The following is an 11,466-nucleotide window of genomic DNA, read 5'->3' as shown; positions in this document are numbered from 1 at the left end:
GGTTGGATAAGCGTGGGAGTCCCAGGGGGCCTGTCGGGGTGGGGGTGTGGATAGGGGTTGGGGCAGTCAGGGGACAGGGAGTTTGATGGGGTGGGGTTCTGAGAGGGGGCAGATAGGCTGTTTGATAAATATCTATGAAGGAAGGGTGTGTCCCCAATCAATACAAGCCTTCCTGCTTTGGGGTATAAACTGTGGGTTAGGAAGAAATTTGGCTACAGGCTGCTTATTCCTTAGTTATCTAATATGGTGTTCCTTGCATTTTCCACTAAAGTACCTGGTACTGGTTGGGGTAATAATAGCTTTTTTAAAATGCTTTAATTAGGTTTCTGGTATTTGCAATTTTCTACATCTAGGTCAAGCCATAAACACTGAACAAATTCTTTATGAGCATACAATTACCAAAAAAGGGGAAAGAATACATGTAGATTAAATAATTTTCCTTGGAAAGATGTTAGTGTTTAAAGAATAGTATACATAGTACTTTCAACTATAATATCTGCAAAGAGAAGAATCGATAAAAGAAACTAGTACTTTACCAATCAACAATGAGAACACATTGTAATAGTTATCCATGTTTGATTAACCTAGAACAGTAATTAAAACAGAGGTTCTTGAAGTCAAGACGACACAGAACAGGAATAGTATGGCTTCATCTTCAACTTGTACAATTGTTTGCTAAAGACAATGTCTGGTTTCTTAGCAATTACATTAATGCAGGAAAGCACTATAATTTATGTACTGTGGAATATGTTACCAAGGAATAGTGAAAACTCTCCATCCTTTACAGTTCAAATGAAGATTGGATGTCTTTCTAAGAGATACGTTCCAGTTCAACCACAAACTGTTAGGCTCAATGCAGGAATCATTGGATGAAACTTTAATGGCCTCTCTTATGCAGAAGGTCAGACTACATGATCATAATGGTCCCTTCTGGCCTAAAAATCTATGAATTTGTGTGACGCCAAAATTTGTTAAACCCAGCGTTATCTTTTTACCATTTTTATACACAGAATCACACTTTCACTTCTCATTTTCTTTGTCTAGTACTATGGAAAAAGAAATTAATTACTTTTTACCTACTAGCAGTTAAATTATTTTTTTCCTTACAGCTAATGACAGTGTCCAAGTGGCAAGCTCAAAAATTTAAGGCAGCCCTTTGTTTTAAGTTTGACAATCCAGGCCAACATGTCCCTTTATAATGCCCTGTCTCCAGCATTGTAAATTAACTCCATTTTGCAGGTGGCGAAACTAAATAGGGAAGTTAAATGACTGCACCGTGGCTATAGAATGAATCAGTGTCAGATGGTATTAGAGAGTAAAGGATTACTGCATGCAAGTCCCATGCTTACTTCGTAAGACCATGCTGCTCCATACAAATAATAAGGAACAAAAACTAAATAATGTATTGTTAGTCCTGTCTATAGCGACTGAGCCCTTTTAAGGAAGTAGTTCTCAGTTCTATGACTGAATGAGGGATAGCTTGGCCTGGTTAGTAGGATAGCAGCTGGAGGGAGGAGACAAATCAGGCTTGGGAGCTAGGAAGGGAGAAATAGGATAATCAGCCCAAAATGAAACATCTGAAGAAGGAAGTAGACTTCCAGGGACAGTCTTAAAAAGGAAGAGCCCTGTTCAGTTTCAGGGCGAAGCTACAAGGGTGGAAAGTTCTGCAGGCCCTTCCGGGGACTAGGGAGGCTTGAGCAGAAGCATTCAGTAGTGCTAGCACAGGGATTAAAGGAGGCCTGTGAATTCTTGCAGGGGTCCCTGGACTGAATGACAGAAGGGAGAATAACAGAAACCTGATCCCTGATGGGAAGGGGAATTATTTGTTAGAGACACTGTGAAGCCTGTATCTCATCTCTCAGGAGTGGAGCAGAACTGAATAACTATCGATATTGTGAACCCTGGCCTGAAGAGGAATTATGTGCTATATACCATGTAAAGCCTAAAGGAGGCAGCAGAGCCTCCTTGGTTTATTGTGAATAATAAGGGGACCTGAAGAAAAAGCATTAAACAGGACCTAAGGCTCAGTATCAGCACTGGTGGACCAGAGGGGAAGAAATCAAACTAGATAGAGTGGTGACCATACTATGTTTAGGCAGGAGTGGGTGCTTGGGGGGGGGGGGGGGGGATTTGTTTCAGGTCCCATCATGCTAAGCATTGTACAAGCATGTAAGATAGACAGTTCCTACCCTGAAGAGCTAACAGGCAAGGCAGACAAAGGGTGGGAAAGGGGGGGAGGAGGAACAAAAAACAAGGTCTAGAGAGGAAGCGACTTACCCAAGGTCGTGCTAGAGGACAATAGCAGAGCCAGGAATAGAACCTAACTCTTCTAACTCCCAGTCCAGCAGCTTCTAGATTAGACCATGCTGGCTACTCAGTAAAGAAGTTGGAAGGGATCTTGTAACAGGCCCTAGCTGCCCCTGTGGTATCATTAGGAACTAATCCAGTATCCTCCCAAAATCTGAATTGGATAGCTGCTGCTGTGTCTGGATTAGGTGAAAAGATAGGCAAAGCTTCCAGAAAAGTTCCTTCATACGCTGCCAAGGTGGGAATCTTTCAGGACAGGACAACCAGAACTTTTGTTAGATTTGAAACTGAGCGTCAAGTAGGAACGGGGATGAACTAGAGCCATGCTCTGCATTTATTTTTCCATAACAGGCAAATAAAGCTAGGGAAGGAAGAGTAATCTTACAGACCCCTGTATAGCTTCAAAGAAATAAGAGAATTATATGAACTAAACCCCCTGTTATTTCAGTTTTAATCCACACACTTGTGAAAGACTTCAGAATTATTTTATGCACATATCCCAATTCAAAACTAGTGTATTATCCTAGTTTTATATTTTCAGAGTCCGTACATCTTTCATGATATAGATTCCCTCGCCTGCCCCCATGGACATCATACATTTCCTCATAGCAGCGAGCATGCGGTGTATTATAAGCATCCTCATGAGCGCTGATGTAGGTATTACATCATCTGGAGGAAGAGGATGCATTATACATAATATACTATGCTACAAGAAAACCCACAGAAACCTAATATTTAGATCAGATTTTATTTGGAAAGATTTTTGATAAACAATGGCAACAACTACGTTAGGAACAGGTTTCAGAGTAGCAGCCGTGTTAGTTTGTATCCGCAAAAAAGAACAGGAGAACTTGTGGCCCCTTAGAGACTAACAAATTTATTTGAGTCTCTAAGGTGCCACAAGTACTCCTGTTCTTTTTACTTTGGGAACGAGTGCACGGAGTCCTATTCTAACACCCAATTTACTGTAGTTAATAGGGGACATTGAAAGGATAAAGGGGGTGTCCAGCATCTCTTGCTACTAGTTTTCCATTCACCTGTGAAATAAAAAGACAATCTGAGTCAGAAAGATGAAAATCCAGTTCTTGCTTGAAATTAAAAACGGAACCATGCAGAATCTAGTTTCCCTTACATCCCAGTCCTTAGCAAGGATATCTTTACAATCACTGATCCCCCTTCTCCCCAAGGCATAGTATTACTAGAAAATCTTTTTCCAAGAGAATTCTCTGTAGCCTGCAACAAATATAACTTTCAGTGGCTAGGGCTTGAGGAATTGGATTAAGAACAATTAGGGCTCCTTATTTGCAACATTTATCTAATAATTGCTATAATGTGTGTACTTTGCAAAGCACTTAAATTATTAATCATTGGTCTAACTCTCAACACTCCTGTGAGATACCATAGAGAAAAGTGTGGTTATGCCAGTTTGACAGATGAATATATTGAGGCAGAGAAGTTAAGTAACTTGCTCAAAGTCACACGATGAGGCAGTGGCAGGGTTGGTTAATGATAATGGTAGTTCTGACTCCTAGACACTAAACATATAGTTGGAAATCCTGGTTCCACTGAAGTCTTGGCAAAACTCCCATTTGGCTTCATTGGGAGCAGGATTTCACCCATGTCCTCTAATTGAATATAGACTTTTGAGGGGGTGGCATTTAAGCATGGCACCAAAAAGCTTCCATATGGAGGAGATGCACTTTTCAAGGTGCCAAGCCCCTGCCAGTCAGCTAACGCTTCCTTCTGTGAAGCTGACTACCAGCCATACGCTGCTGATGTTAGAGAGAGACAGATTAGGACTGCTGCATGAAAAAAACATCTCCGGGATTTTTAAACATATCTACTAGTCAATTTTCCACCTACTCTTTTGAAACCAACAGCTTGGATCCCCAATGAATTATTTACAGTGTGTGGTACATTTTGTTCTTCACCCAGGCCACTAGGGGGCACCGGAAACAGTGATTAAAAAGCAGAGGACTAATCAGCGCATGGAAACACGTTAAGAATTTTACACGTGATTAATCTTCAGATAGAAAAGTGTATTATAAATACATAAAAGTTTGACCAACTGCTGAGTCAGATCCTCCAAACTCTCCATGGACAAAGCAATCTTGGGATCTTTGTGCTTTCTTTTTTTTTTTTCCTCCTATCTCAAAAGTGATCCTCCTTAGACATGAAAGTCAACAACTCTTCCACACCTTCCAGAAATTCACATTCTCCACTCATCTCTTTCCTTTCCTCCGTGCTCCCCCATTTCTCAAAGCTGCTCTGTGTAAGACAGCACTTCTTGCAGGTAAGTATGCTTGTTAGCATTGCACATCTCGCCTTATGAGCCGGGTTCCGTTCCATTCTATTTCTTTGTACTGTACAACTATCTGGCTGAACAAAAAACAACTGGTGGAAATATTCGCTACCCAGTTTCTGGCTCTCAAGGGGTTTTTGCAGGGGAGCATCTGCCTTGTATTGGTATTTAGAGGGGGGTTAAAGAGTGGTAGTTACCAAATGCCCTTTCCACAGAAACCTTGAAATAAAAATCAAATATGCACCAAACCAACAATAGCTACTCATTCAATAAAATAGATCACCATGCACACTAGAGAGCTGTCAATCATGCCTTCCTGCTTTGTGGTCATCTACAGCTCTGCCTAAATGTGTACTTTTGTCATTGATTTTTTTAGGGAAGTATTGACTTGACACTGGTATCCAGTTATGACTACACACACCCTCCGTCCCCCCGCAACAGGTGCTGATACAACCTTTTTTTTGGGGGGGGGGAAATCAGACCACTTATTTAGCCACCTACATATGGATTTAAGAGTCGAACTTTAGATTTTTTTTGTAATCTTGTCCTTACTCCGTATATCCTATTAGTCGCTGTGGTTTCATGCTAATGTGGTGAAGCAAGAAAAACGCACGTCCTATCGAGTGTGACTTTTAAGTACTCAGATGCCATGCTAAAACACCTAGATAGTATAGGTTAGATACATGAGCTTTTCAAAGGTAGTTTATTTTTAAATAAATGGTATTTGGAGATCATGAAACACTTCTTAAAACCATAAAAAAGGGTGGACAGAGGGTCCCACTCAGACGTGGCAATAGATTCCTATTTAAAATACTTCCCATCTCATTTTTTCCTGTTTCATTTTGCATCTTTGAAGCCCAGCTGCACAGCATTTAGCCTCGTCCTAGCTGGATGAGCTAGCACTTTGAACTACCCTCTTTTGTCTCATTATCTGCTGAGTGAATCACCATGATGCTGATAGTGTCTTCCATACAACAAAGGCACCTGAATTATTCCAGCTACCAGGTACATATTCTTAGCATATTTTGTGATTGATTAGTCAACAGTTCTGTTAGCAGCATGAATATCAAAACTAGAAAGGACCTCGGTCAGCAACAGGTGTGCCTGCAAACCCTGCATCTGCACCTACAAACAGCAATCTGTCCAGGCAAGCTGGTAGGTAAGTCCTTGTATTTTGAGAGGCGAAGAGAGGCTCAGAGGAATGAGAGAAGGTCAGAAGACAGGAGGCAATCCAGTCGAAGGGGCAGTAAAAGGGTTAGAGATGGAGAGCAAAGGAGAATCCCTGGTGTCAGCAACAGGGGAAAAGGAGGGAACGGTGAGAAGAAGGGAGGGCCGGGAAGCAGGGAGCATTTCTTCAATAATCCCTCTCTGGGCATTAGTTGTAGAGAGCAGCATCCTCTTCCTTTTGGCCCTTCCACACTTTTCAAGCCGGCTGGCTGTGCCTGGGCTCCGAGCACACTGAGACAAGCTAAAGGTGCTTTAATATATCAACACAGCCACTAACCTAGCCGTCCAGTACCCTCACGTGCCTCATCTACAATTCCCTCACCAAGCTTTTATGAAATGTTTATCTCCAGCTTCATTACCCTAATAAGATGCAATGTTTTGTCCACTGATAGCTCTGGCAGGGGATGATGAAAGGAAGAGCACAGAGACAAAAAACACACACACACACACACACACGCACGCACACTTTCTCCCCCGGACCCAGCCAGAGAAACTTACTGTAACCATTGGCACAATGTATCGCCAGTTTTTATTCAGGCTTCCAATGTGATCCATCTCTTCTCCTGTGAGATTAAAGTCAAACACCTAAAACAAAACAAATTAAACCTTTATTCTTGGACTGTGGTTGCCAGTCTCCATAGCCCCCGAACCTTGCCACCCTGTCTTGTTCCCTTTGTAGCAATTACAGCCCACCTCCCTCTGACCTGAGCTCCTTCAGAGATCCGACAAACGAGGGGGGTGGCTTGAAGATAAGGGAGGCTTGCACCTGCATGCCTCAGTATACCAACACACAGAATGAAATAGTAACATCTAGAAGCATCGACCTGGGGCCCTGAAACAGAACCCCCCCCCCCCTCTCTCTCTCTCTCTCGGAATAATTTAAAATGTAACTACAGAATGCTTTTGTCTGGACTTTAAAGGAAAAACTCAGTGTAATATTAGAAATTCTAATAACTGTATTTAAATTAAAAAAGGGTAAATGATTAAACACGGTGTTTGAAACAGTATTACAAAAGAATTAACTATCATACTGGAAGCTGTAGTCTTGACAGCCTCCTGATGCAGATTTCATTTTCCACTGGGAAGCACTGAAAATTAGAGATTAAGGGAAAATCTCTCTAAACAGGCCAAATCCTGAAGTTTCTACTTAGTTTGTACTCAAGCAAAACTCAGACTAAGAACCGAGTCAGGATTGGTCCTGTCTTTTTTACATTTGTTCATTAACAGGGGTTGAAGCAATTTGACAAAAAATGAGATACAGGGCTGGCTAAATCTGGAGGTCTTTACTCAGGGCCTGATACTACAGCTCTTGCTCACACTGAATAGCCCTCTGTCACAGGCACAGTCCCATAGAAATCAGTGGGACTGTTCTTGTGAATAAGCGCTAATCAATGGGCCAAATTCTGTTCTCGGTTACTCTGTGTCTACATCAGCGTCATGACGTTAAACTCAATGGTATTACTCAAGATTCATACCACTATAACGGATGGCAGAATTTGGCTTACTTGTATTAAGAGTTGCAGAATTACGCCCAAGCTTTTAATCTTATCCAGTCAAACTCCCAAGAAATTTTGCCTGAGTAAGGGCTGAGTAAAGATCTCAGACAGACTTACCTCAAAGTAACTTTAAAACTCTGGTTTCCAGTGACTTCTAAAGTGAAGTGAATTGGCTCAACTGTAGCTCAGGCAGGAGTTTCTTTAAAATTCTACTGTCACTAATCCTATTCCTGCTAACGAGTATAATTAGAACAGCAGCTGACTGCAGACACCCCAGTCATTGAATGGGAATAATAAAAAAGAGTGGCAGTTCTTTCCAAAAACTGTTTTGCCAATACCATTTTAAGACAAATTACTGTTTACTTATCTAAGATAAGGGCAAACTCCAGTGCTAAGTTAAGAAAGACAAGGGATTTTCATTTAAAGACAAGGAGTGGGTGATCGAACCCTTCTGTCACTCGAAACTTAAATGAGTTTCTTTTCCAAAAATTCTTTCCGCCCGTCTGCGTGAACACACCTGTATGTCACTGGAGAGTTGGTAATGAGTCTTGGGATGAGCACCTTGTTTTTTGTGTTGTGCAGTTACTAACATATTTTTTCCCCCCTAAGGAAAGACATTTCTTAAGTATTTACATTGCTAATAAAAGTGCTCCTTTTGGGGGAAGAGCTCTTACCTGGAGATTTTGCAGAATGCGGGCCGGAGTGACGCTCTTGGGAATGGTAACCACTTTACGCTGCACTTGCCACCTATTACACAGGGAAGGAAGAAAAACCTCAACTTCTACACATGCAACCCAAGGGGGGGGGGGGGGGGGAACAGAAACATCTGTTCCAAGCAAACAGTTCCCTCTTTCACTTGGTGGTGTATGCATTTTACATATATTTACTCCCTGCACCTTGAACCCCTTTCTGGGCACTTGATGGCTGTGAGGTGAGCTGGACATGGGTTTACCTTAGAACCGGCCAACACCAATCTTGAGCAGGACAGAATGGTCACCAGACTACTTCATTGAGGGCTGCAGCTGATCAGTTTTGAAAAAACAAGCTCAAGATGTCTCAAGCTGGACTGCAAAACCCTTTAGAAAATTTTGGCCCCACTAACTTGCATAAGGTAAACCAGGAAGAGACTCCTGTTCTCTCTAGTCCCTTGAGCAGAATATCATTCTTCCTCTCATCCACCTTCTACTAGCTGACTAACCAACTCCAACTCCACATTTGTGCTGTTGTGACTGAAGATGGGTATGACAAAGGAGCTCAGGGGCCGGGCAGGAGCGTTCCACGGGCCATAGTTTGCCCACTTCTGTCCTAGATGTTGCTGAGGCCCCTTGCCTCCCATTGACTCTTACAAAGTCCTCAGCACTGTATAGAATCAAACCCCTAGGCTGGCTTGTGCTGCAGCAGAAATAGAGGAGAAAATAATGGCTTTCCAAGTGGAAGAGAGATGAACTAGTAGGAAATTATGTTTTAGGGCTCTTCATGGCTATAATATTCTATTGACAATAAAAATACTGTCTCAGTCCGAACCCCTTTAACTGTGTGCCACTTGCGTCAATAGGGCCAGTGCTGAACACCACCCTTTCTCAGACTGTTCAGTACCTGAGGAGGATTTGAGCAGGTGATTTGCCATATTTTTCTGCCAGTTTTTTTATCCCAGATTCTTCTAGAAGTACTGGTTCATCGGGGTGCTTCCACATTCGATCAGGAGAGCCAAGGGGACTGTATGCCGTTACTACCAGCCCTCGCTTATTACAATGAGCTATTAGCTCATTCTGAGCAAGGTAGGGATGACACTCCACCTGTTAGAGCAACACACAGTGAGCAAACCTCAATAAAAAGAGCCAACAACAAAACAGGAGTCTACGTGCACAACAACAGAACAAAAAGAGGACTGAAGTCTGTTTCGGTTGTTGGGATTCCCATGATATAATAGTTTACTACTAGCAGGAATGAGAAGTCACCTTGGCAAAGGAATTAGGCTGCATAGCTAACTAAGGGGAGGTAGCTGCGGGCGGGGATTTCTACAAGTTACCCTCACCTACCTTGTATGAAGATACTAGAATTCTCTGTGCAAGATGTGAACTTGAATTCAGACAGACTCAGCGTCCCCACAACCTGTATCCTGGTACAACATGTAACAGAGGATTTGACCAATTGGAAATACTTTTTTAGCTGAATGGCAAACTTCTTGCCTTAGCCTGAGAAACTACTCGATCCACTAAGAACTCCCATCATGCCCTAAAATGCATGTATTGAGCAAGCCTGTTTACACAGCACTCAGTATAACGGAATGCAGCTGGTCAGCTTAATCCATGTTGGGTCAGTGTTGTAAACAGATTTTTAGAATAATTTTCCCATTTTTTAAGATCAGCTGCCTTTAGTAGCATTGATTCTGAGGCAATGTTGACTTGCCCACACCCCCTACCAGGAGTAGGTAAGATTGCCATTCCATGGCTTCATTCCCATCTCTTAGATGGCACCTGCAGGATTGTATCTATCCCTTGAATTGTGAAGGTGATGGCTATTTGTTACAGAGTGATCACAATCAGAAAATTGCTGATTCCCCAGCTGCTGTTAAATGAACATAACCGCAATGGCCATGATGGCTGGTTTGAAATCTAGGTCTCTCTAGGACGCTGTGACTTTCCCCCCCTCTCCCCAGATGAGGCTCTTGCTGCTACAATCCGTGCCTTTGTCACTGCAAGATTAAGCTACTGCAATGCGCTCTCACCATAACCCCACTCAGAGTAATGCTGGTGCGGAATGCAACAGCCTGCATGCTTAGTGGAGTTTCTCATCATGAATACTTGACACCAGTGTTCATGTTCTACCCTGGCTGCTTATTGGCTTCCAGGCTGAGTTTAAAGGTGTTCGTTCTGGCCTAAAAAGACCTAAATGTTCCGGAACTTTCCTACCTGAGGAAGGGCCTTTCTCCATGGTCCTTACCACTTCAGCTGTGATTAATGGAAGCGCTTCAGCTGAAGCAGTACAAATTAGACCAAGAAATCCTTGAAGGCAAACTTTTCTTCTATTAACTTTATTTGGCAAGGCTGGCATAAAGGGTTGCAGGACAGGCATAAACCCAGCACAAGGGATTCCTGTGTCTGGCACTGATCTGTGCCATCTCTACAGGAGTGTTGGTTACAGGGGTCGTTCTGAGGAAGGTAAGGGGCAGACGGGGCATGGCCACGGCATTCTTGCACTCCAAGTATTCCGCACTCCTGCAAAGCTTCATAGGGACTACACAAGTGAGGTCAGCCCTCAGAGCTGCACTAGTCTGCACGCAGGGTGAAACCCATTCACACAAACACATACATAGGGTGGGAGCCCATGCCTGTCCCTGTGCTGGTGCCTGCTCCAGTGCAGGGCTAACTCTGCTCCTATGGTCATACATCACCATGCACATTATTTGTGCTCAACAAATAGTGGTCATATGAGCTCACTCCTCATATGGATAGGATCTGCATAAAGAAGAGTAGACACTAATGTACCTTTCCTGCACAGACTTTGCCCTTTCACACAGAGGTCCGTTCCCACTTGCCTGCACTTGTCTCACCTGTAGTACAGCTGGTTTGATAGCAGCCATGCTGAGGATGTCATCAATCTGATGGCTGTTGAAGTTGGACAGTCCAATGGCCTTCACCAGATCTTTCTCCACCAGCTTCTCCATAGCCTTCCAAGTTTCCTTGTAGTCAGTGTAGTCAAAACGCATCATGCCATCAGGGTTCTTTGGGAAAAGAGTATCTCCTCGTCTACAACATTGCAAAAACACAGTATAAACACAGTACACGGAGATTTTTATTACAGTAAATGTCCAGTAAAAGAAATATTCTTTAAAATACTTGTAAAAGTCCAATACATGCTTTACAAGGCACTGTGTGAGATAAGCCTACATCTCCTTTAGATTCCAATATGCTTATTTACCATATGGAAAACTGGTTGGTATACGGTGTCTTTCTTAGTCAAGGTAACTTACTGTAGAGTACTCAAAGCTATCTACCTATAATACAGTGACTATATGAGAACATGGCCGTCATTATACACTCAAGCAACAGTTCATCCACAGACTCTGACCTTAGAAAATATTGGATTGAAAAAGAGAACGTTTGCCAGGACAAAGGTAATCCCTTCATAGTT

General features: G+C 42.7%; 1 protein-coding gene across 2 annotated transcripts in view; it reads right to left on the bottom strand.

The window, feature by feature from the left end:
• Positions 1–3,240: 3,240 nt before the first annotated feature.
• Positions 3,241–11,466, bottom strand: part of AKR1A1 (aldo-keto reductase family 1 member A1) — a 31,042-nt gene continuing 22,816 nt past the window's right edge. For both annotated transcript variants that reach the window (XM_065409042.1, XM_065409043.1), the window contains exons 5-9: positions 10,886–11,081; positions 8,929–9,128; positions 8,007–8,079; positions 6,335–6,421; positions 3,241–3,344 (exon numbers count right to left, since the gene is read on the bottom strand). In XM_065409042.1, coding sequence (XP_065265114.1) covers positions 3,279–3,344; positions 6,335–6,421; positions 8,007–8,079; positions 8,929–9,128; positions 10,886–11,081 — 622 coding nt within the window. In that variant the 3' untranslated portion in view covers positions 3,241–3,278. The remainder of the gene's footprint in view (positions 3,345–6,334; positions 6,422–8,006; positions 8,080–8,928; positions 9,129–10,885; positions 11,082–11,466) is intronic.

Source organism: Emys orbicularis, chromosome 8, assembly GCF_028017835.1.
Source record: "Emys orbicularis isolate rEmyOrb1 chromosome 8, rEmyOrb1.hap1, whole genome shotgun sequence".
Lineage (NCBI taxonomy): Eukaryota > Metazoa > Chordata > Testudines > Emydidae > Emys > Emys orbicularis.
The sequence above is the reverse complement of the archived record's forward strand: the minus strand, read 5'-3'. Positions and strand labels throughout refer to the sequence as shown.